This window comes from Pezoporus wallicus, unplaced genomic scaffold (genome assembly GCF_028554395.1).
Source record: "Pezoporus wallicus isolate ANWC-B61680 ecotype Strahan unplaced genomic scaffold, APGP_CSIRO_Pwel_v1 contig_4191, whole genome shotgun sequence".
NCBI lineage: Eukaryota > Metazoa > Chordata > Aves > Psittaciformes > Psittacidae > Pezoporus > Pezoporus wallicus.
In genome coordinates, this window is record NW_026641383.1 from 4,528,318 (window position 1) to 4,554,497 (window position 26,180).

Here is a 26,180-nt window from a genome sequence, read left to right on the forward strand (position 1 = left end):
TTTTGTTAGGTTTGGCTGCTTTGACCTGTGTCATACTGCTATCACCTCCCCAGTATAACATTCTGAACCCCTTATAAATCGTGCGTTTTACTGAATGAAAAGCTTCTCTGTGTGCTTCAAATACCGCCCCCCCCCGATCCTTCTTGTGATAAAGCACAAACAAGGAAGAAATGTATAACTCCCTGAACTGATAGAAAATTAGCACAGTCATAAAAGGTGAAATGTGGCGTTAGCAATGCAGCTGAAAAGGAAAACCGAATAAACCTGCCACTCACAAAGTAAACGGCAGAGCTGAAGCCATTTCAGCTGCACAGCAAGGGCAAAAGTGCCCTCATCCCCCTGCGCTGGTCGAAAGGAAGTGCTGTTCTGCACAGGGTGTCTGCAGGCACCGCGCGCCACAACCTACTGCCATGGAGCACATGACGAGAGGATATCCTAAATTAATTTACACAGACATATAAATATATGCATGTGTGTGTATTTTGTATGAAACATGAAACCAGGGATTTCTTAGCCAACCCCTTAATTTGTCTGAAACAGCGCAGGCGTAATGGAAACTGCCCACACATTTTTCCATTAAAAGCCACAAAGGGAAAAGACCGGGGTGGGGGGGAACTGGTGATGATAGAAAAACACATGCTCGCTCCACTGTCACAGACATGCCAGGCAGCCACACAGAGCCACACCAGTTTGCTGGAAGAAGTGTCATCTTTAGTCTGGTCTTTGCTCTCCCTCTCATGTGCTCCAGGATCCGTGTGTATGGAGGGGAGGGACATGGCCATGCTTGTGCAGGTGCACGCAGGGAGCATGAACGGACCCCAGCTTGTCCATATCTGTTTTGCAGGCTTCCTCTTCGGGGTTATAAAGAGAGCACCTTGCCATGCCACTGTCCCACGAGGGTGGGTGACTGCACGGAGCCTGCAGAGTTACTTTGGATGGAGGGTTATGAGCAGACTCACTGCCCTGCCCGCTTCTTGACCAGCCTTAGGAATGGTTCACACCAGGTTTCTGTGCTGCCTGCCCAGCCTGAACATGAATGATTGTCTCCAAGGACGGATGAATGCATTGACTGCTGCTGAGCATAAGCTGCGGTGCCACACTGGCTGCTGGTGCCTTGATGCCAAAAGCAGGAAGGGGAGCAAGGGGAGGCACGGGGGAGCACCAGCAGCTCCTCAAGCAGCCCCTGGACCATCACCACCAAGTGCAGGTGCTCCCTCACTGCCTTCCTGCTGCTGACCAGGAAGACCACCACAGGTAGGAAACGTTGGCATCAGGGACTGCTGTGTTCTGTCAGGGCATCCCCTTGCCGAGTGGCTCACATGCATCCCGTTACCCCTGCAGGTAGCAGCAGAGACTTCCACTGGGAGAGGTTGCTTTTCACCCTCTTCAGCTCGTCTGACCCCGCTCAGGTGGAAGCATCAGGTGCATCATCACTGCACCCTACAATCCCAGTGGAGATGCTGTCTATGGAAAAGGCAGGCCAGTGAGCTCACTGGCATTTTCTGAAGCAATGCATGTTGACAGTACTAACTACTCTGCACAGTGGGGGGAATGCAGCTGGTAACTAATGCAGGACAGTGGGGATTCGTCAGTATGTGTGTGTGTGGTTTTGCTTTTCGCTGTATTGTCCTACAACCCATATGCCTCAGTGTGGGATATGTTAGTGGAATTTTGCTGCTCCACAGCTGGGCGATGTGCAGCCAGACCCGCTCATCCTTTTAACCATCAAAGGTACGTGCTCCATCCATTTGTGTCTGCCTCGGGGCACCGCTCCGCACATCTTTCTCAGCAGCAGTGCCAGCTTTAGTTATTCCTGCCAACTCGACTAAATCCGTGAGGTAATGTGTATCTGCTGATCGATCAGGGTTAAAAATAACTTGGATGACTTGGCTGGTTCCTCTTGCTGCACAAACAGCTGTGCTTGCCCAAGAGAAAGGCAGTGCAGAGGAACGAGAGGCTGGGGGCTGAGCACACCCTGCTCTGGCCTTGCTGATAAGACACTGGTAAACACGATAGTTCAGATATGGAGCAGTTGTGTGTAGTCTATAATTCAAGTTCCCTTTTGGGAGCAGGGTGACTATGGGAGTGGGGACTCTGAGGATTTATCAGTGTTGAGACCACACGTGCTGTTTAGCTCTGCTTGTTTCTATCCCACTCACATCTTTGGTTGGGGTCATCCAATAGTAACTTCGAAATGTAACAGCTTCTTCTAACAACCGCCCTGTGCCTCACGAAGTAAGAGCACAAACCCTTCCTCAGGTCTTATTCTAACATGAAGAGCTCTGTATTTAAGACACTGACCCAAATTTGGCCATGGTAAACTCCAGCACCTTGCTAAGGACTCCTACACAAAGTCATTCCAGGTACAATTCAAGTCATTGGAAATGAGAGAAGGAAAACAGAACAAAAAGCAGTCCAGCCCTGAATGGATCATAATTTATTGTAAAATAGGACTGTTTTCCATTCAGACTGTAGCTGAAGCCTGCAGAAGTGTGAATGAATACTCTCTCAATCTGTGCTCTAGGACTCATCCTACAAAAAACCTGGTAGGTCCCCACCAGTGGTTCTCGGGCTCCTTCAGAGCTGCTAGCCTTGGCAAGCTATGAGTGGGAACACTTAAAGCTGTGTGCGTCATTTCATTTATTAGAATAATTTCTCTTCCCTGACACTTTGTTATGCTCAGTATTATTGATGCAGCAGCATTTCTCAGTAGCACCATAATTTACTAATCCATAAACTGCGGGGATGTGTTTTGTGTCTGAAGAACTGTGACTGGAGAAACCTGAGACTGTAGTTCCCCCCATGCTGCTCAGTGAAGTAAAAAGCAGCGCTTTCTCCCCCATGATGCAGAAAATACCTGTCTTCCCTATGAAGGGACTGATCCTGGAGCTGCTTATGCCTTTCACCCATCTGCGATCAATTTACCTGGCTCTGCTAGCCGGTGGCTCCTTCTTACGACCTCGCAAGAATCTGCAAAACCTGGGTTTTATAAAAATGAAGGAGCAATCCCCATGTTTACCCTCTTGCTCAACCAACCATGTTTTGTTACCACCAGCGTGTGCTATAATACATCCACGACTCCCCCCACCTCCAACTCCAGCCCACATCTGGGGAGATCCAATGGCTTGGCCAAGACTTCCAGCTGCTGCGGTCACCTCGGTAGGTCGCTGTTGTGGGTGCTCAATGGCTTTGCTGGGACCATTGTCTCTCTGGAAACCTGGACTGTAAAAGAGCCTCTGCAGCATGTGCACCACTCCTCTGGTCAGAGCGGGTCTCCAGGCTGCTTTTTAATCCTCTTTCACCATTTGGGCAAACCAACACAAGCCTGATGCTTCCCAGGCACAGCAGACTTGCCATGCACACGTTGATGCTGGGGGGCCATGCACATGTACATCTATCCAGGAAGCTGCAATTGACCAGCACCTGAAAGGACACAGAGCTAGAGAAAAGCCCTACAGAGTAGATGGGTGTATGTGCATAGCAGGAGAAATTGTCTTTCATGGCCAATCTTTCAGCTAAGACTGATGGCAATGCAAGATTTGCATTGCCGCTGTGTGAGGTTCCACACATACATCAGCCCACGTAACCCAAAAATAGGCATTACTCTAGTAACATTTAGTCTTAATTTTCCAAATGAAGACATGGACTTGCAGCAAGACAGCCTTTTGGAGGATGGAACTGTGTTTATTTACCCATGGGGTAGTTTTTATCTTTCATAAGAATGCAGGTTATCAGCTGCTTAATTACAGGATTACGTACGTAAACTGGCACTCTATCAAAATTTGGAAGTAAAACCTTTGCCTAACAACAGCCTTGTTCTTGGCAATCGAGTTCCATCTGCAGAAGCCTCTCATGTCAGACACATATCCCGCATGTGAGTTATTGTTACAATTCAATAAATACTTTACAAAAATAATGCTAGCTTTTTAAAACTTAAGACATTTTGACTCACCAATAGTTCCTCCCACACAGCTTCCTGAAAGAACAGCTTCTTCTGTAGAACGCTGTGCACTTGGTGTGTGGTAGATGGGGGAAAAGGGCTGGATGCACGCTTTGTCTCAGGGAGCTTAGAAATGTGTGCTCTGATTTTTGTTTTCTTTTAAAAAAATGATCTTTCTTTTCTTAAAAGAAAGAAACAAACAGATCTCAACACTCTTCCTACAGAAAATTGGGAAGCAACTGTGATTTTTCCTTTTATTTCCCTTTGACATGGTTTCCTCCTCTGGCCTCACTCCTCCAGTGACCTATGGCATGCCCGGTTTACAGGTAGCTGCCCTGAAGATCTGCTCCCAGTGTAGAACATAAGCCCTGATGGCTGTAGCTCCATACCTGACCTGTAACTCTTGCACAATCACTGCATCAGACCTTTTCTGGTCCATAGGAAAACCACAGATACATCTCCCTGCAAGCCTACCCCAGGTGGGCTGCAAAGACCCGAGCTCGACCATAACAGGAAGAAAACCAAGACAAAATTGCTAGTAATTGTCTATAGCCACTTTTGAGTATTACCCTTCCAAAAAAATAGTCTTCCTTTCTTAGATATGATTAGTCATGAAGTCAATTATAGAGAAAACTGATGCTGTAGGTGTATTAATCTTGTAAAACGTTCCCATATGGAAGAGTGCATTCTTCAATCCTATTGTTTATAACAACTTTTAACTATGTGCCCTCCTCAGTTGGAGCCTTGGGGCCTGACGGTGATGGCAGCTGCCCCCCCTTGCCTCCACCTCACACTTCTGTTACAGTTGGGGAATAAAATGAAATGCACATTGTTAAATGAACATTATTGCAGTATAAAATCCTACCAGGACAAGTTTTATGTATGTCTGTATGTAAAAATAGGTGTGTGTGAGATAGAGAGATATGTGTTTATAAATTACACACACTATGAAAAATACTTATGTATTATATTACAACTATATACATTCATTAGAAAGAAACTGATCAACCCCTGTCAAGGAGACAATGCAGCAGCCGTTATCAGTTCTTTGGCATCCAGGAAACGAATGCTATTTTGTGTCTCAAGAGGAGGAACATCTCAGTATTCCCTTGCTTCTTGAAATTGCTTGTAGTAGTCTTCATCTGAAGGGTTTTCTGTGCACTTCTGCCCATTGTTTGGAGGCCGCGCTTCATTGTATCGGCTCCAGTCACCTTTGCATATAATCCAAGGCAGAATGTCCACTTTGTAATGGAGTTCTGCTGAGAATTCAATGCTGATCAGGTTCGGTGTGCCTGCCCCTTTCCCTCTGGTAATCAGCTGCATATTATCATCGTAGCAGCAGTGCTGTGCTGCAAGCGTTGTGCTTTCCAAAGAGAGCATGGAGCGGATGCAGTACCGTGCAGTGGGTTTATAGATCTCCAGTTTTTCCTTTGGACCACTCGCATCTTTCCAGCGGAAGTTTTTCCTCTTCAGTCGATCATAGATTTCAGCAGTGCTGTATGCAACTTCTCTGGGGTAGGAGCACGGGCAGCTGGGAAGATCATTGACCACTTTGTGCATGTATTTCTTCAAGAACTCGCTTTTGCAGCTCATCCATCTTTCGCAGCTATCAGTATCTGTTTAAGGGCAGGAAATGGAAACTTAAGAGACATTATGCAACATCCCAGTTCGTATGATCAGTGATAACAAATAACTGCCCAGCACCAGTGCTTTACTTAAGAAGGAAAGGGCACTCAGAGCTTGCCTCCCTGCAATGTGCTGTCTTGACAGATGAAGAAATCACATGTGTGACTGCCTTTAGGGCCTCAGGCAGTGCTAGTCTGAATCACAGTGCACAGCTGTGCCAGGAAGAATCTTCAGCTTTCCTCCTACCTGGCAGATTCTAATTAAGCTGCAAGCATCCCCATGCAGCACAAGAGGGTTTACAAACTACTAGGGGTTTACAAGTGACAGAACTGAAATAGGGGAGTCAGGGTGATTTGATGCTGGTCTCCAGTTTGAATCCCTAGACCACTCACCTTGTAAGAGCAGCAGATCCACGTGTTGAAGTTTCTCATGACGCTAGAAATGCCAAGGTGGCAAGCAAGGCCTGGATTGCTTTTTCTGAAGCTCATTATTAAGCCCTAATTTGGTCTTTCCTTTAACTAACAAATACTTTTTCTGTTTGGTCTCAACCTTCCCAAAGGGGTATTTCAAGTAACTGTAGTTCAAACGTGGAGACTGACAGCTGGCCAATGCAGCCAAAAGTGATTCAGATTCTAGAAGGGCACATGTGACATAATATTGGAGTATCTACGTTAGGAGGATTTAATGTCACCAGAGCCATGACTTACACCTAGGATTAAAGAGATTTATAGACTAGTAGCATATTTAATACTGGCACTTTATTATTTCACAAGAGTCTGGGGAGAATCCAGTTAAACATCTCCTACCCAAAGCATTATTCAGCGTGTCTGTATCATGCTACGGGTTTTAAAACTCCCTGAACATCTTGCTCCACACTTACTTAACAGGACTCTGGGGTAAGGCAAAGGCTGGGACCTCAAACTCTTACAGCAAACATCTTTGCAAAATATTTACTTAGTGACTGTGTCCTGTTTTTTTATCTCCTTAAAGAGTCCTATTGTGCTCTACCACCATAGAAGGGAGGTGCTGGGTTACATTATTTATCCAGTTAGCCCACATCCAGTGTCAAAGAGTGGCCACACTACGGCTTCGTTGGGGGCATGAAATCAGAACGTTACAGATGTTGAACTCAGTTTTACATAGATCAGTGTTGAGTTATGCCTTATAAAATTGCTCTGGCTAGCCCTACTGCAGAGCACACAGTTATAAAACTGTGCACGCTTGTAAAAGTCACTGTTGTTTTTTCTCAGCTGTACCTAAAATGCTTTTACACTATCTTCTATTTGAGGCTATTTCAGCATAACGCTGAAGATTCAAAGCACAGTGTTTGATTTCCCCCCTCCTCCAGTAGCATGGAGCCTTACAGCCCTTTTTCTGAACTAGGACAGAGAACCACCAGTTTATAATGAGAGAAGCAGAGACATTTACTAAGGCTGAAGAGGAGGCAGGTTTTATGGCAGAAGCAAGCTAAGGTTCAGATCGTAAACTTAAGCAAGATAATAAATGGCCTTTACTACTGACATTTTCAATGGTAAACTCAAAACCTTGGTCCTACTGCAAAAGTCAATCCAGGAAAATCTAAGGAAGTCTCTTATCTACTACTGGAAGAGTGACAAGGCTGCTTACCAACTTCAAACAGCTTGGTAGCGTTGAAGTCTTCACTTCCTGCAAGTAAGCTCACTTCTGTGGCAGCTGTGCGGAAGGTATCTTCAATCCCTAAGACAAACACATGTTAGCTGTGATGGTGTTTTCCTATTAAAACACAATGAGATCAACTGCTTCCCTGCCACCCCTCCTTCCCCAGTTCTTCAAGGTGCTTTTGTTCAGCAGGGCAGTAACCTGAGGTTGCTGCTCAAAGAGGTGTTTGTTTAAAAGTATAATGGCCATGGAATCTATGATGTTCAGAGGATAAAGCATTAGCTTAGGCCAAAGGTCAAAGGTTTTCCAGTTGCAGAGCTTAGATTATATTTAAGCAGCAAAGCGGTCAGTTATGAACACAGTGCAAGGGCAGTAGTGAGGGACCTGACACAGGTCCTCCTCTTCCTGAAGCAAGGCTTGCCAGCCTCTCCCAGTAATTCCAGTTGGAGCTTTGTACACGCTTTACCAAAAGCCACCTAGTCAGCTTTACGTGACCAGCACCTTCTCGAGAGCATGGGTCACAAGTTACAAACAAGTGCCCCAATGGCAGCTCTAACATGTTGGGCAAAATGTGGTGTCTGAAAAGAGACAGCTTTTGTGCTACTTCTAAAACAGAGACATGCCTGAGGACAGGTAAGTTCACATCCAACCATATATGAAGTAGGAGGAAGAGTGATGCTACTACAAGAAGATTGGTGCTTGTTGGTCTCTCCCAGTCTGGGGAGTTGAAAAGTGTGAGTAGGCATGAGATAAATAACCTCTCCAATCAATCCCATCTCCTACCACCTACAGCAGTTTAATACCAGGATCTTCCAACAGCCTCCAGTTAAGTTTGCTATCAGCATAGAGACAGAGGTCTTGCCAGAAAATGTATTAATTGGTCTTGCCAAAGTAAACATCCTCTCATTGCTGCTTTGGGTAGGCCTACCTACCAGCTCAATGCTTCCCTCATTTCTGTGCCATGCAGCCTTAAAACAAATGTCTCTTCAAAGAAGCATTTGAACAGGTTTGGGGTTTCTTTTTTTGCCTCTCCATTGAATTAAAGACCTCCAAAGAGAGCAGAAAGCTCTTTAATATATGATAACTATATGGTTAATAATGGAGCCTGTTCAGCATCCAACTTCTCGCCAATGAACTTTCTCCTGATCTTTTGAACTGGGGTATAATAGTGGCTTGCAAAGCTTCAAAACAGCCTCAGGCTGCTCTTCAATAAAATTATCATCGGGTTTTGCCTTAACTCCAGCAGTAGATGCAGAATAATAGATACCCAAGAACCCATTACAAGGCATTAATTCACTGCTGGAACTACAAACAGCAGAAGCTGAGCTTTGCCCTTGTAATTTCAAAAATGTCAGCACAGCCCCAAAGAGTAAACATATTTTGCCTGCTTATCGTTGGAGGTCTGTTATATGACATAATATCTCCTTTCAAGTTTGCCACTGTTTGATGCTAGCTGGTAATAGACACTGGAGAGTATAAGTGGGGGCTACATGCTCTCTTCTGGAATTAACCCCTTATTATTGCAGGTTTAGGATGCATGAGAGCATCCAGGAACATTTTTCTCCTGAAGTGCTGAGCAGCCATTACCTGGCAATGGATGCGATTGCAACTCACATCTACCTGCGAGTGGGAAACATCTATTGTTCTCACTGGGGATCCTGTGTCTTCTCTCCAGCACTGCTGACATTTCACTTCCCATCAAAAAACCTGACCTCCAGTTTAAGTATTTCTGCCTTTCTGAGTCATTAAGTAAACTCAGTGAAACACATACCACCACAGCATGTGTTTTTATTTCTCTCCCATCTCGGGAAGTAACAAAATCGCACATATCCCATGCATTGTGGCAACTCCTGCATCACTGCATTACACATTTGCCTAAACCCTAACAGGCAGCAGCATTTAAAGAACATCACAGGAAAGTTTTCCATAGCAGCTTTAAATGTTTATGACGTAGGTTTGAGTGCTCAGCCCTGCTTTCACCACTGTGTGATGGTAAGGATGCCTCCGTTACTGGCATTTAAATGCCAACGCCTATAGATGGGTCGGAGCTAAGTTAAGGCTCCTTGGCCATATATTCTGCATACAGTCAAGCCAAAACTACACATTCCTTCATCCCATTGTGCACAGATGTTGTGGAACCAAACTCTGCTGGTTTATAATTCTCCAATTATTAAGCACTATGTATGGAAACAGAAGTGACATTTCCACCTTAAAACTGACTTTCCAGGACAGGAAATCTTGTAGCTTAATGCCCAATGGACCCAAAATCTCTGGGGTGAAATGCAAAGCAGGTATTTGAAGTGGTTGGTTTTTTTTCCATATTAATACACGTGCAGTCTTAAAGCAACTCTGTATATATTAGGCACAAAACTTAAAAGCCATAAAGCTGAGGGGGAGCTCTTTGGTCACAAGACAGGCATGCCCACCCGTTGCACAGCAAAACCTGAGTCACTGAGGTGACAGCACAGCTGTTTTGAAATGCTAGAATTCATACAAATTTGTTCCCATAGAGTAGATTTCACCCCTTGGAATACAAATGTGCTGTGCACAGAGATGACTGCCTCGGAAAAGCCTGTACTTGTCTTTCAAGTGCCAAGGGACAGGGGACTGGATCTAGCAGCGCATTATTGCTAGCAAAGAACCTGCCATTTAATGAATGGCCTTGAAAACCAGTGTGGCTCTTCCCACTGGGACTCTTACCTAGCCAGGGAATGAATGGCCCCATGGCTTTGTGGACAGAATGGCTCTCCTGCCCCTTGCCTGCCTCTCCCCACTCCCCAGCTCAGTGAACACAATCACAGCTGGGCCAATGGCTCTCTGGACATCACAGCTGAGCCAGTGGCTCTCTGGACATCACAGCTGAGCCAGTGGTTCTCTGGACATCACAGCTGAGCCAGTGGCTCTCTGGACATCACGGCTGAGCCAGTGGCTCTCTGGACATCACAGCTGAGCCAGTGACTCTCTGGACATCACGGCTGAGCCAATGGCTCTCTGGACATCACGGCTGAGCCAGTGACTCTCTGGACATCACGGCTGAGCCAGTGGCTCTCTGGACATCACAGCTGAGCCAGTGACTCTCTGGACATCACGGCTGAGCCAGTGGCTCTCTGGACATCACAGCTGAGCCAGTGACTCTCTGGACATCACAGCTGAGCCAGTGGCTCTCTGGACATCACAGCTGAGCCAGTGACTCTCTGGACATCACAGCTGAGCCAGTGGCTCTCTGGACATCACGGCTGAGCCAGTGACTCTCTGGACATCACAGCTGAGCCAGTGGCTCTCTGGACATCACAGCTGAGCCAGTGACTCTCTGGACATCACAGCTGAGCCAGTGGCTCTCTGGACATCACAGCTGAGCCAGCAGCTCCCTGGCCATGCTCATACCTGGGCAGTTGGGCCGGTCGCAGGTCCGTGACTCGGTGGCCGTGCAGGCGTACCCACAGGACCTCGTCCTCTTCTGGTTGCCGCTGCCGCAGGTGACGCTGCAGAGGGACCACGGGCTCCAGTCTCCCTCGCCGTCCATGTAATCTGTGTGAGAACAAAGATGAGGAAGGAAATGAAGAAACAAAACTCCTACTGCCCCAAACTACTGTGTAGTGGTTTTTATTAAGCAGGCAAAACAAGAATGGAATCCAGATGTCTCTACCTGAAGCTTGGGCTAAATGCCAGGCGTAAGCCTGCTATTTAAATGGTTTTCACACTTGATGCTCCTCAGGGAAATGCATGCAACATGATTTGAAAAAATATTTCCTTTCTCTTTTGACCTTTTGGCAGCTGAGAACCCTCAGCTGCGGAGCTGGGTCATGAACTAACAGTGCACGTCTATCCACATCATTTCCCTGTGTACAGGAATATGTTTTCTGACCACAGACTAATCAGGCACAGGGTAAATGAGGTTTTCTTTTTTGTCTTTTCAAAACACACAGCAATAGCACAACAATACTCAATTAGTTTTTAGGACACAAGCATGTTGGGCTATGGGAGGCAGAGGGGTATGTGTGAAAACAGCAATTTGTTTTTCAGTCCCTTGAACAGGAAACAGATACTGCAGGAATACTGCTGTGAGTATAGGGAACTGCATAGGCATCTTGCACCCAGAACAGCATGCAATTTGTAGTGTTTCATGTGAATTATTAAATAACATCAAATCTGACTGTTTACTAGCAGGAACCTTCTGAAAACAAAGCATAACTTTATTCTGTTCTGGTAGACAGCCAAGGGCAAACCATACCAAGTCTGCACCACCATAGCTCAGTGCCACTGTAAGTACCTAAACACCTTAGAACCTTTGTTTGCAGAGCTACCCGTTGCACATCCCACCTTGTGAAGGCCCTCAAATGGACTCCATGAACCATACACAGTGTCCTTGCCTTCTCACTGGCCTCCCCTGCTTGAGCATGATCTCTTGCTAGGGAATGTCTGGCTTAATGGATTTCTCTGCAGCCTACAGGAGATACTGGGCTGACCCTATGATCATAACTCGCAGCCTTTGCTCACTGGGGTTAAAGCAGCACTGGCAGCAAAGCAAAACTGGGCTTAGTGACTCTGAGCCAGCCCTGCTCTATTGCTATAAGCAGGATTTGTATGTAGAGGCAAGAGCCAGGGACAGACCCCTGCATGCACTGGCCTCTGGGCTGCATGTGATTCCCACTCCCCCCTCACTGCCATGCTGTCTGTGGGCTTCCTGAGCTGGTTAGTAGAACACGTAACTTGATTTGTACCATATGTAATGACTGATGACAACTCTGTGGGGTGCTATTAAACATTTATTGCCAGGAGTATGGCAAGGTTATATATCTCACTCGCAGCAAGCTGCCTAGATGTGAGCTCCTCGTGGCTGGGACCTCATGTGCTTTTCCTCCTTTTCTTACATGGCTGCCAATCAGGAAGCCACCACACTGGCATCAGGTGTCCATGGTGGATGGGAGCATGGTTAATGCTTGCATGCAAAGACCCAAAATCCTGGGAGGACAAGGGAAACAGAGCCATGAAGCGATGGGTGGTACTAGCATAAAAGCCTCATACAGGTAGGATCTGCTGCTAGGACAAGCAAGGGGTGATGGGTTCAGACTTAAACAGGAAAGATTTAGGTTAGATATAAGGAAGAAGTTCTTCACTATGAGGGTGGTGAGGCACTGCCTCACAGGCTGCCCAAGGAAGCTGTGGCTTCCCCATCCCTGGCAGTGTTCAAGGCCAGGCTGGATGAGGCTTGGAGCAACCTGCTCTAGTGTGAGGTGTCCCTGCCCATGGCAGGGGGTTGGAACTGGATGACCTTAAGGTCCTTTCCAACCCAAACCATTCTGTGTTCATAGGATTCTATGATCCTCCTGGCCAAGGCCAATGGCACATGACATTTTAGGTTAGTCCACGAAGGCCAGGAGTCTTCTCCAATCAGTAGGGTGCTCTGGTGTACAGCAGAGAGCTCTGGGACAATTTCTAGGCCTACCTACCTAGTGTTTATACTGCAGTGTGAAACACAGAGTATCTACTGTTAAATATACATTAGGTTTTCAGCTGGAGCACAACCTGTTCTTCCCATTTTTATATCTGTAATCATAGAATCATAGAATAGTTAGGGCTGGAAATGACCTTAAGATCATCCAGTTCCAACCCCCCTGCTGTAATGCTTATTAATGTTTTTCTACCACAATTATTTGCAAAAGCAATTTTATTTTACCTGCCTAATATATGAATTCTTGGCAATAAAGTGTGCCCACAAATAAATGCAGGTGCAGAAAGAAAGGACAGACTCTAATCTTCTGGCCACAAAATTTAATACATATGTATGTGTTTAAACACGCGATTCCATGAGAAGTCTCTTTCAATTGTTAAGTCTCTAGGACTGCAAGATAACCAAAAGAGGGGAAAAACGAGATGAAGCAGTGCACGAGAGCCACTCTGCAGTATTTAGGGAATGCCACAGAATTGCCAGGGTAAAAGTACTGTGGCTTCGAAGCCCTGCTCTAACAACATCTGGGTTTACATTTACATACACCTTGAATACGAGAGTCTCTGTGCTACCTGTGAGCACCTATTAGTTCACCTCCCTTGAGTCATTCCCATGCAGGCAGTTACAGCCCGCTGGGGCAGTGAGTGACTGTAGCTCCCCTCTGTTTCTAGTTTCTGCAGCTGTTTCACGCAACAAGCTGAAAACAATTGTTTTCACCATGACACATCTGGAAGAGAATTGCACACGCAAATACACAATGTTCCTGCTGCATATGCCACTCCCCACGCATGCACCAACAAAATTCATCTTATTTGTGTATCCACCAAATACTACCATGTCTTAGATCTCGCTCATTTATCCAATAATTACATTTGGGCTCCCAGACCACCGCACAACTCTAAATTTGTACTTCTCCTTACTCTAAAAATAAATGCGAAACCTTGTTTCCTTTGCTTTTAAAAAAAGTACACTTAGGACTAAAAAAAGGTCCTTTTATGGGATAACTGGTATGATTTTCAAGATTATAGACTTACCAGTGGAATGCAGCTACCACAGTACAGCCTGTGCATCTGCGCAGCTTCGTATTTAAAAGATGATGAACAAAAGCCACATGCTGAAAAACCCTGTTTTGCTTGGCACGCTCTCAGCGATGCCTCGCCATTCTCATTTCCCCCAAACTCGTTTTTACAATCCCAAGATGCCCATACGAGGCCTGGAATGCAAACTTACCATACTCTGGCTGCTCCTTGGACTCAAATGTCCGGTGACTGGGTGCATGACTATCCCACCCACCGAGAGGGTTTAGGAAGTTGCTGTCCTCAGTAGTGCTGTCGTACTTGTAGTCCTGGTCACCGCTGCTCATGCGAGTCAAGGTGGAGGACCTTTGCCACCAGTTTCTCCATTCAGGCGATGGGACTGGCCAGCTAGGCTTGCTGCTCTCTTTCTGCAGATCCTTGTCCGTCTCGGTGTCAGGGCCATCCACCACTTCAATGGTAACCTATGGGATTCAAAACAGACCAGCCTGTCAGTGTCTCCTCCTAGTCAGTGGGAAACTTTCTATACAGTGAAGACAAGTGACTGGTGTTGCCCTGCAAAAGGGCTGTGTTATCCTGTAGGGTTCACATGTTGTAAACCATATGTGGGTTACTGAGCCCAGAGATATGCAGCGGCTGAATGATTCCTTCTGCTACCTCTGCTGAATCAGACCTTGGAACAAAGGCTAGGAAAAACCCTGCACAAAAGAATAACCCATGCTGTGCCTAAAAGCTTTGCAGGAGAACTCGCTGCCTTAAGGGGAAAAGATGTTTAAAGCCAAACATACATGACCAGGAAAAAGAAACCCAAATCTGATACTCTTGTTACGTTGAGGCTCATTTTGAAGCAAGCATGAAGCACACCAGTGTGCAGAACCCGTTTCAAGGACTTGGACTGGCTCAAGATAGGGCTGAGTAAGACCAGAAGTGCAGATGTGGAAGATGCAGAGCGCAGGGTCTGCCTTGCCTTGCAGAAGCTCAGCCCAGCCCCTTGCAGGGCCCATCCTGCGGCACCAGTGCTTCCACCACATCACGGGTGGGCTGTCACCCAGCATGTGAGACCACACGCTGCCGTGATGAGAGCCAGCAGCTCTTCCAGCCATCGCTGAGTAAGTCACTGCTAAGCCCTCTGAAGTAGGTCTTCCCTATGTACAATGATACACAACTCGGTCACAGTCTCTATAGAAGCCCAGAGCCAAGACTCAATGATTGCTGCCCAATTCTCTCACAGACACATGAATGTAAATATAATTGAGCACAGGAATACCCCTTGATTACTCCTTCTGTGTGTCAAACAATGTGTAATTATGGAACTCTTGGATAAATACTGTGTGCATATAGGTGGCTATTTAGGTAGAAATAGGAACTAGGCATCAGAAACTCCAGCTCTGTGAGTCATGCAAGCATTGTGTGGCCAGAGAGAAATCGTAAGTGCACTGATGCTTCGTGCTAATGTATGTGGTTCAGTGATTACAATGGACTGGCTAAACAACCATGATACAGCACTGACTATCAGAGAGATCTATAAGGTCTAATATAGGCACAGATGTATTCTTCGTTGTTTACAGATTTAGAAAGCAGTATTTCAGGACATTACTCCATGAAAATTGGGTTGTCTAAAACCAGGAATAACAGAATAATGTTCTGTTATACTAAAAAACAGTTACCCAGCTCTATGGATTTGCATTGTGGATTAAAGGTTTCATTTTATACAGTTATTATTAGCAACATCACAAGACACACACATAAAGAAGAAAGAAAAGTGTCCATGTTTCTTCAGCTACCTGTGCACCACAGAGGAGTGTGATATAGACAAAACCCAGAACTGCTGCCATAGCTTCGGAGCTGCCAACACAGCTGCACAGACAATGCCCACACATCCTTTTTTGGAGAGAGGGGATTTTGCATCTATTTCATGCTTTGCATTTGACCATAGACCAAGTCATTGAAATGAAATGACTCTGAGGCTACTAAGAAGCTCCACTGGGAGAAAGAGCAAGAGCGAGGGAAAGTGCAGTTGTCTGCCTAATAGCATCTTTACACAAAAGATATTTTACTCCCAGACTAAATATGGACTTGGAATGATTACTTCATTAAACCTCAGTTTCTACAGACCAAGAATTAAAATGGATTTCATAAGTTTGAAGACATGAGGGTTTGTTCAGGGACTCAAAAGTGTTGCATCTATCCAAGGAAAACAGGGTTTTCACAATAAGTGAAAGGAAACTGTTACTGAGCGGTCGCAAGGCTTTAGTACTGCCCATGTGAAAATTAGTAGGACTCCAGTATTGTAGTAGCAAGTATATTTAAGACCACATTAACTCTGTAAGCAATAACTCAGCAGAGTGGAAAAAACCCAAAAGCAACACAAGCCCAAACAAAAAAACCCAAAGCAAAGAAAACCTCATAAAAAAGGCGGGGGGCACTTGATAACCATTCCATTTGCTTTGGAAATCTGTGGTTATGTGATAGTCAACAAGCATGAACTCACTTTGCTTCAGGCAGGTATGGTTTGAAAAACCATAGGGATTTGACTTGAAATCCTTATTCAGGATGCCAGGTCAGTTTAAGCAAAAGAGGGTTTGTAGGGACAGAGACACTCCTGCTGAGCTTTGTGCTGCACAGGGGAAGAGAGGCAGGTGTAACACACAAGCTTCCAGCACCGTTAGACCTCACCAGACCTCCAACAGCACTGCCACTAACTCACTTTCAAGATGTGTCTGTGCAATCAGATATCCCTCTTCAGTCTGCTTTTACTACCAAAGAGGCTTATAGCAGAGGCCGTTAAAATGAGTTTCCCAACACGCTGCCCATTTAAAAACTGAACATAACCAAAGCAAAATCCAATGCTGACACACATCTATATTCCTCTCTCTGCTGTTTTAAGCTTTGATTACTGAGTTATTCGTTTAAATTGCAGCATAAAAAACACAGAGTGAAGGAAACTCTATAAAGAAACTTGGGATTGCCTGAACTGCCACTCTTGGAGATGAAAAACAAAGGCAGTTTCAGTTGACTGTAAATCTGTGTGTTTCAGGGACTAGCCCCATTTGCGTCCAATGGACTTTCCAGAAGCAGGGAGGAAATCAGTGAGTAAGCCTTGTAGTCCCCCCATAGTATGACCCAAAGTTAGGGCAGAGGGAAGAGAAGAGGCTGCTTCGGGTGAGCTATTGCTCCCTATCCCAGCCTGAAAATCCAGTATTCACTGGATTCATCCCAGTCCTTACAGACAGACTTAACATTAGCCCATGACTGCACATACATGGTACATGTACCTGACACACAAACACGTGTCTTGTTTGATCGGTTTCCACACTGGGGGTTGTTTATAGAAAGGAAAAAAGTAATCAGATCTAGAGTAGTTAAAACCAGGCATTTAAAGCAGCTCTGGAAAAGCTTTCACGCTGTGTAACGACTCCAACAAAAACATGTTCTCTCAAAAATTAAGAAATAGATCTGGTTTAGGACTTCTATCTTGGAGACTGTTTAAAAAACTTCTTTTCCTCTGATTTTTTCCTCCAGTGATTATCAAAACTATAGAGATTATTTACTTTTTTTTTCTCAAGCTTCCAAAAATGTCTGTGGTAACATGGTCCTGGTCTAAATCCACAGTCATCTCCAGAAGTATTCAAACCTAAGATGAAGTCACTTCTTCTATGGCTGTGTGCGCTACAGATTATGATGTTCCTCTAAAAATGGTTAAAAACAATTGGCATAGGTACATTAGAACAACAGATTTGCAGTCACCTTCGAACGAAACAAATGGATCAAGCACAGATGTCTTGAGACACCAACATCCAAGTTTCTCCTGGCCAAAACTATACAGAAGATAAATATATCCCTGCCTGTTGGAGTGCATGAAAAGTTCAGTGTACTTCATCCTGTTTACTGAGACAATGTTTCTGAATTCCCTTTAACGGCATAAACATTGCCCTGAGCAACTGGAAGACCATGTTTCAGGAAGAACTACATAGAATCATAGAATCGTTAGGGTTGGAAGGGACCTTAAGATCATCCAGTTCCAACCGCCCTGCCATGCACAGGGACACCTCACACTAAACCATCTCACCCAAGGCCTTGTCCAACCTGGCCTTGAACACCACCAGGGATGGAGCATTCACAACCTCCCTGGGCAACCCATTCCAGTGCCTCACCACGCTAACAGGAAAGAATTTCCTTCTTATATCCAACCTAAACTTCCCCTGTTTAAGTTTTAACCCGTTACCCCATGTCCTCTCACTACAGTCCCTAATGAATTGTCCCTCCCCAGCATCCCTATAGCCCCCTTCAGATACTGGAAGGCTGCTATGAGGTCTCCACGCAGCCTTCTCTTTTCCAGGCTGAACAGCCCCAACTTTCTCAGCCTGTCTTCATACGGGAGGTGCTCCAGTCCCCTGATCATCCTCGTGGCCTCCTCTGGACTTGTTCCAACAGTTCCATGTCCTTTTTATGTTGAGGACACCAGAACTGCACACAATGCTCCAGGTGATGTCTCACAAGAGCAGAGTAGAGGGGCAGGATCACCTCCTTCGCCCTGCTGGTCACGCTCCTTTTGATGCAGCCCAGGATACGGTTGGTTTCTGGGCTGCGAGCGCACACTGAAGCTGGCCCATGTTCATTTTCTCATCAACCAACACCCCCAAGTCCTTCTCTGCAGGGCTGCTCTGAATCTCTTCTCTGCCCAACCTGTAGCTGTGCCTGGGATTGCTCCGACCCAGGTGTAGGACCTTGCACTTGGCATGGTTAAACTTCATAAGGTTGGCATCAGCCACCTCACAAGCATGTTGAGGTCCCTCTGGATGGCATTCCTTCCCTCCAGGGTATCAACCGAACCACACAGCTTGGTGTCATTGGCAAACTTGCTGAGGGCACACTCAACACGGCTGTCCATGTCAGCAACGAAGATGTTAAACAAGACCGGTCCCAACACCGATCCCTGAGGGACATCACTCGTTACTGTTCTCCAGCCAGACATGGAGCCATTGACCACAACTCTTTGTGTGCGGCCATCCAGCCAGTTCTTTATCCACCGAGTGGTCCATCCATCAAATTGATGTCACTCCAATTTAGAGACAAGGATGTTGTGTGGGAAAGTGTCGAACGCTTTACACAAGTTCAGGTAGACGACATCAACTGCTCTACCCCTGTCCATCAGTTCTGTAGCCCCATCATAGAAGGCCATTTATGCTAAAGCATAAAATGCCACTTGAAATGATGGGTGATATTACAAGGCTAGAATGCCTTAGATAGACCAGTAAGGGTTGTCCTGATCTTGCACACAAAAAGTCACATTGCATTTGGATTACTGCAGCTCCAACTGCTGTTTCTGAAGTTTTTCCTAGAAGACAGTCCACTGTACTTATATTTGATTGTCACCTGATAAATACAGTATTATCTGGGAGCATGTTAATTGTCATAATTCCTGTGATGGTGTTCTGATATAGATTAATATTTAGATTGGATATAAGAAGGAAATTCTTTCCTGTTAGGGTGGTGAGGCACTGGAATGGGTTGCCCAGGGAGGTTGTGAATGCTCCATCCCTGGCAGTGTTCAAGACCAGGTTGGACAAGGCCTTGGGTGAGATGGTTTAGTATGAGGTGTCCCTGTGCATGGCAGGGGGGTTGGAACTGGATGATCTTAGGGTCCTTTCCAATCTTAACTATTCTATGATTCTATGATATCTACCACTTCCTGAAAGAGCACACAACCAGAGCATGATACAGCAATTGCCATCTCATGGGAAACGAGAGAAGGAATGGGCATAAGGAGAGCCCATTGGAATATCTTTTCAACCTGCTTTTCAGGCTGTGGTTCATGCCTGTTTACTAGGGTTTTTAAAATTTCCAGGTATAATTTCCCTTAAAAAAATGTTATTTTTGGTCTACGTAGGTTGGTACTAGTAGAAACAAAAAGAAGTCGTGGGGCTTCGAGAAGTAAATGTGGCCATTGTGCTAGATCAACACACACAGGCTTTTTTCTCCTTTCCAATCTCACAGTCTTAAGAGGACTCTCAAATTAACAACACCAGGGTTGTAATTTACAGAGCCTGAAGCCATTGTGTAAAAGGCCAAATGAGCATCGATTCGGCTCTCACCTGCCAAACAGCTGATGAGAAATGTGCAAATCAACAACTGGCATTATTTCCATTCAGGTCAGTGCAGTACTGTTTAAAGAGAAAGAATTCACTGTAATCCTGGGTTTCCCAACAGAGTAAGCCACCTTTTAGGAAAAGAAAGAAACTTTCACTGACTCCATAATGAACTAATGGGAGTTGTATCTCCACGATGCCTGACCTGCTCCAGGACGGTCAACCAGGAACTTAAAGCAGCTTTGCATATCCCTATCAATGCACATAAGTAAGCAGAGTAAACATAACGCAGAACTTAGGGAGCCTGTTTCAGAACGAGCTGATCTTGTGCACAAGAGCTCTGGGATTAATGTTGCCCAATGTTTCCCAGTTTACAGGACCAGGCTTCCCAGTTCTCAGAGTCCAGCAACTCTGCTGACATGTGTTCCAAGATCAGGTGGTGGAAAAAGAGGTCATAGCAGAAAGCACTTCCTATAAAGACAATCCAGAGAAATGTTTCCATTTATCTCTTCCCTGGGTCTAAACATTAAACGCTGTTACCAATCAGAGAAGGTTGTTTTTTCCCCTTGTCTTCCTCTGTGGTTTACATACTGTTCAAACAATGATGTTACACTGTTTACCTCATGCCACAATCTGGGGCCCCTATACTTCCCTGCCTTCCTTTCCTAAGGCTTTCTGGAAGGCTTGTCCTAGTGTGAGGGATGTACACAGTCAGCACATGTTGAGCACGTTTACTACCTTGGCCCATCAAATATTGGCCGTGCCGTTGATCCAAATCTGTTCAACTTCTTAACATTGTAAGCCATCTATGATGCAATGGAGGGTCACTGGAGACAGCTTGCACTCGCCTGAACACAGAATCACAGAACAGTTTGAGTTGGAAGGGACATTAAAGTTCATCCATTTCTGACCCCCTACCACAGGCAGGGACACCTTCCACTAGACCAGGCTGATCCAAGCCCGTCCAACCTGACCTTGAACACTGCCAGAGATGGGGCAGCCACAGCTTCTATGGGCACCCTGTGTCAGCGCCTCAGCACACTCACAGGGAAGAATTTCTTCCTAATGTCTAATCTCAATCTTCCTTCTGTCAGGTTAAAGCCATTCTCCCTTGTCCTGTCACTACAGGCCCTTGTAAAAAGTCCCTCTCCAGATTTCTTGTCAGCCCCTTTAGGTATTGGAAGACTCTAACAAGATTTCCCCCGAGCCTTCTCTTTTCCAGCTGAATAATCCCAACCCTCTCAGCCTGTCTCCACAGGAGAGGTGCTCCAGCCCTCTGATCATGTTGCTCTCTCACCAACAGATTTATTATATCTTTATGTACATACTTCTTAGACATATCAAAAGAATGGTAATTTTGTGGGCTGGGGAACTATACGAAGCCAGGAATTAATTTAACCAGAAAACCAGTTCTGTTAGTGTATTGTTTTTATAAGTACATCTTAGGCAGAACAACATTTCACGTTATTGTTTTGGTTAAAAAAGACTGCTTATTAATGCCAATTTTGCTTTAAGGCTCTGAATTAAAAACAAATCACTCATTTTTTCCTCTTGCTAATCCTTGAAGTTTCAAGATGCAAGTGGCTTGTAAGAGGCCATTCCAAACCCAAGAACAGTTTGAGGAATAACAAAGTTTCTTGCAGTCAACTTTTTTTTTCTTAACTCCAGGCAGCTGCTGCAGAGATTAACTTTGAGTCTTGGTTCCATACTGAGGACCACGTTTTGAGGCGAAACTTAAAGACTTGCTGTCTTATAAACTTTGGGGATGGTTGCGTTTTCTAATAGCATGCCAAAAGAGATGCTCTTCGCAAACAACGTTTGCAAGAGAGAATTGAAAACAGAATTTAAAATGCCCATTTAATATCGACAAAGATAATATGTTCCAAAATGGCAACAGCAAAGATGGCTTCAGTATCATAAATGGGTCTGTAGTGATGCTCACACTTACGCAATCAACACTACCCACAGAGAAAATAAAACCAAAAATGAAATCTATGCATTCAGTTAAGGCAAAAACTACTTTATAGACATGTATATATTGTATATATTATAGTCATTCTTTCTTGGTGCTACTGGTAGAGAGACAAGGTGTCCTGACTGCACATCGTAGAAGCCAGGCTGAAAGTTGTCACGGTTCAGTAAAACATTTTGTGCAGCTCATAAAAAACCCCACACGTTAACATAAATTTGTACCTGAATGTTTGGATTCTGCCCATTGATATCTGCTTTTGACAGGTCAGGGAAGTTTGGGAGATCCAGGAGGAAAGATCTGGGTCCATCTCTTTGCAAGGATGTATGCCCGTTCTCCTGCCTGAAGCGCTGCTTGGGGAATGGCCGGTGGGCAGCCTGGAGATCGGGGTATTCTCTTCTGTCCTCAGGGTTCAGGGTGAAGCTGTCTTCAGGAGAATGGTCATCTGCAGTGAGTGTGTTCTGGGGAGAAAAGCAAGGCACTGTAACAACAACAGAGAGCATGCAGTCCTGCCAGTGCCCCGTCTCCAGCCTCCTGCCAATGATGGCTGCAGCACATGGACCATTACTCATTATTGAGACACAGAACTTATCACTTGTGTTTTCTAGGGTGCATCTGACCCTCACTGAAATATACTTAGAGACAGTGGTGTAAATCTGTAACCCACCTGAAACAAGATAAACCAGAGTCAGACTTGGGTGCTTAGCTCTTTCAGGCTCCTCTAACACTCCAGCCTTGTGGTGAGCACTTTCACATTGACACAAGCATCTAACTTAGAGCAAATCTGGAAACAAATCTGGAAACATTATGCAACCCCTGGGAAATCAAACAATATCGCATTAAACATGTCCCTAAAATAGTGAAAAGTATCTTTATTATAAATGGTTTTAGCTTGCTTTGATCCAAAGTGGAGCAAAAACACTGCCTAAATGCATGTTGAAATTTCTGGTATTAAAAGATCCTACCGCTGAACTGGCAACCTCCCCTTCCCTCCCCTCAGTCTGCAACAACTTCCCATCTCGTCGCCTGTGTTCCTCACCCAATTTCTCTGGTCTTGAACATCTGAACCTTCCTTCCTCTGGGATCTCATTTTCATGTTTGCCTAATGGTGGGATTGAATTTCACCAAGTTGTGGGTCAGCGGTTAATGCTTTTGTTATTGTTGAGCGTACTTTCGGGTGTTGTAGTACATTACAGCAGGCTGCCTTGGAACCAGTAGCACTGCTGCCACTGCCTTTGACCTCACTGAGGAGACACATTTAGTATCAAAACACTGGCTCCCTGGGTTAGGACCGGCCTGGGGACTCGGGAAGGAAACCAGTCCAATCTTCTTATGGCTACAAAAAATGCATGGGGCAGATTGAGCGCAGGTTTTGCATTTGACTCAGCTGAAAAATGTTAGGCTTGAGGTCTTAGTACGACTGCCTGGGGAGCTTTTATTTTCAGTTCATAAAAAGACAGCAAGCATGGAGAGGGTAAATGTTAAAGACCTATCTTTTAAAACAAGCACAATTAAAGTGGAATGGCCACATGTGATTCTGGCTCTACTGAAGCATATTTTTGCCAGCATTTCTGGTTAAACGCAATCTCCATCCAGCTCTCCTGGCTCAAATTAAGCTAGCATACCTTTTGTTAAGCTCTCAGCTAGATAACAGTGCCAATGCCTTTTCCTTTACTTCGTGTTTATTTGCTTAGAAGGTTCTAAATTGACCTTTGAAGAGATTTTTACAATATAATCCATGCAAGTTATAGGAAAATACCCGGTGACTTAAATAAACCAAGATTTAAGAGTTAATCTGGGACTATGTGAAACAAGTCTCAAGCAAAAAACTAAGGTGATTCTACTCTGCTCTTGTTGCTGCACTGCATGTGCAAAGAGCAAAAGCAGATTTAGCAGAATTAATGTTGTCTTGGTATTTTCACAGTCAGAACGGTTATACTCGGATGTGTAAAAGTCCCTTTTGGCACTTTCAATATACAACGTAGATGCAAAAAGTCCAGTCTGAATTAGCACAGCGCTAAAACTGTATGTGCTCCTGACAGTCTGTATTGCTTTAAGGCTAAATCAAGAATGCTTCTCTTTGCAGAAGACCAGGTAGGGCTTTCAGATGCTTGGGTGGGCCACCCGTTAACACATCCCTCATTCAATACAAAGTAGAAAGCAAATCACACAGCAGTAAGCTCTGGTAAACAAAACTGAAGGTCACTTAGCTGGCTTTAGGTTCCTTACCCATATGCTAGAGCTTTAATTTAACAGAATTTAACTGCAGACTACTTCATACATGAGGATTAAATGGCTTCTCAGTTATGTCTGACTAACAACGAGGTGTAATTGTGCCGTTATTAAATTACTTTGGACAGGAACCAAAAAAGATGTGCTACTTAACTAGTTTTTTCTGGGACATTGTGCCCATAATCTTACCTTTACTGAAAATAAAGTAAGATTTTATTAAGAAATACTAAAATCCTCACATACAATTTCATACTTGCCCTAGCTGCTTGCTACTCCAGGAGCATCCTTGATGTGCCACATTAACATACGGTACAGCTAGAGCTAGCCAAGGACTTCAGAGACCTTCATTTAATTCTCTGATAAGACTTGCTGTGTGATCTTGGCAGGTCATGGTCTGTCTGTGCCTCAGTGGGGATAACAGCACTTCCCTTCCTCACTGTGATGTTTGTGGGGAGCTCGGCAACTACAATTATAAGGGCTATATAAAAAGTTTTTAATAGTGTCAGACAGATGGAATATCACATGGAGCTAGTTAGAATATTGTCATGGTGAAGTAATGACATCAGGCTGATCAGGCCCACTACCAAGCTGCTTGGGGCAGGGACTGTCATTAATTACAGACTGAGTTGGGGTTGTTTAAGAAGAAGAACTGAGGGGGACCATGGTAACTGCCCTGTCCCAAAAGCTGCTGCAGTGAGGAAGAGGATGGAACACTCTGCTTGCTCTGGGTGGACATGATCAGAACATCCTGGTGCAATGTTAGCTATGTATTTCCAGTGGCAGTGATGGCCAAGCTTTGTCCCCCGCTTTGGCAAGGGGAGTTCAAGCCTTTAAGAGCAGGGTTGACTAATGGCTGGCAGGAATGACACAGGTTAAACAGTGTGTCTGTAGCCTAAAAGCAGTGCTACCTCTTGCAGTCCCCTTCATGCTAGGACAAGCCCACGCTATTTCTCCTTGGGGCTTGTGTGTCATACTGCAATACAAGCAAACAGAAATGCTCAGTACACAGCATCATTTCACTTATCTGCTCATAGTACCATGAGCAAAAGACCATTTATACCCAGTTTCTAAGATGAACAGAATGCCTGTTGTTTAAGTAGATAGTTCTTGCTGTAGTGTCTAAGCTGATTTGCAGTATTATTAGAAATTTATACTTCTGGTAAAAAGATAAAAGAACCTGCTATCAATCATAAGTGAGCTTGAATTGCATGTGAAGAGAATATGGGCTCACGCTGTTCTACTGCCTTTACTCAGGCAAAGGCTCCTCCAGGACCCATCAAGCAGGAAAAAAGTGTGTCCTTCCTGCAATGCCAGCGTCCTTTGTGAAGAAAATGAAGCTAAGAGATTAAATATATTCTTATCTTCTTGTTTCTACGTTATTTCACATGTTTATACTTCACACTGTTTATTTTAAGGTATACACAATTTGTATTCCCATTGCTTTTGGGAAAGCGCTTTGCTTGCCTTCCTTTACAAGATGTATCACTTCATTCTGCATTACTGACTCAGTTTCTTTGAAGTTCTGACATTTCCAATTCAGGCACATTGGTTTTTTACTCAAATGATGCATCTGCTCAAAATACTTTCAGATAAATCACTTTTTTTCCTTCACTTAACAGCATTATTCACAACTTTCAAATTTCCATTCAGATGTTTTTTGGGGGTTATTCATGCTTGCTGCCAGCTACAGTTCTGTTGCCCCATGGGATCAGATATTTATAGATGTTCCTAATACAAAACCAGTTTAGGATTTCTGGGTGTTCCAAACATCAACAATATATAAGGGAAGGAACACATTATTGATAGCTGTGTAACAAGGCAATGAAATAAACCCTACAGAGAGAGAATCTGCCGTACAGATTGTATTATAGAATAACACACCTCTCCACAACCATCACTGATAAAGAGAGGGTAATAGTGCAGCACATATCCACATCTTTTTGTCCATCTGTAAACCAGGGAAGAAGAGCAATACATTGTGAGGATAACTCTAACTGTGGGTGATCCAGGTAGGACCTGTCAGGATTTAAAGCACCAAAAGACAATCCCACATGCAGGAAAAGTTTCCTACCTGACACTGCAGTTTAACTTTTCAATAATCAAATAGGTGTTCCAACTCCCTCCATTGCCCTCCTGTTTTGTTTCTCCCTCTGTCCCGTTAGCTCCAGGGAAGTACTACTGGGGAAAGTACCGTTTCTCTTCT

General features: G+C 44.8%; 1 protein-coding gene across 1 annotated transcript in view; it reads right to left on the reverse strand.

Moving 5' to 3' along the window:
• Nucleotides 1–4,893: 4,893 nt before the first annotated feature.
• ISM1 (isthmin 1) overlaps nucleotides 4,894–26,180 on the reverse strand; it is a 38,945-nt gene continuing 17,658 nt past the window's right edge. The window contains exons 2-6 of the mRNA XM_057423325.1: nucleotides 21,970–22,206; nucleotides 13,884–14,151; nucleotides 10,589–10,732; nucleotides 7,193–7,282; nucleotides 4,894–5,556 (exon numbers count right to left, since the gene is read on the reverse strand). Of these exons, the coding sequence (XP_057279308.1) occupies nucleotides 5,039–5,556; nucleotides 7,193–7,282; nucleotides 10,589–10,732; nucleotides 13,884–14,151; nucleotides 21,970–22,206 (1,257 nt within the window). The 3' untranslated portion in view covers nucleotides 4,894–5,038. The remainder of the gene's footprint in view (nucleotides 5,557–7,192; nucleotides 7,283–10,588; nucleotides 10,733–13,883; nucleotides 14,152–21,969; nucleotides 22,207–26,180) is intronic.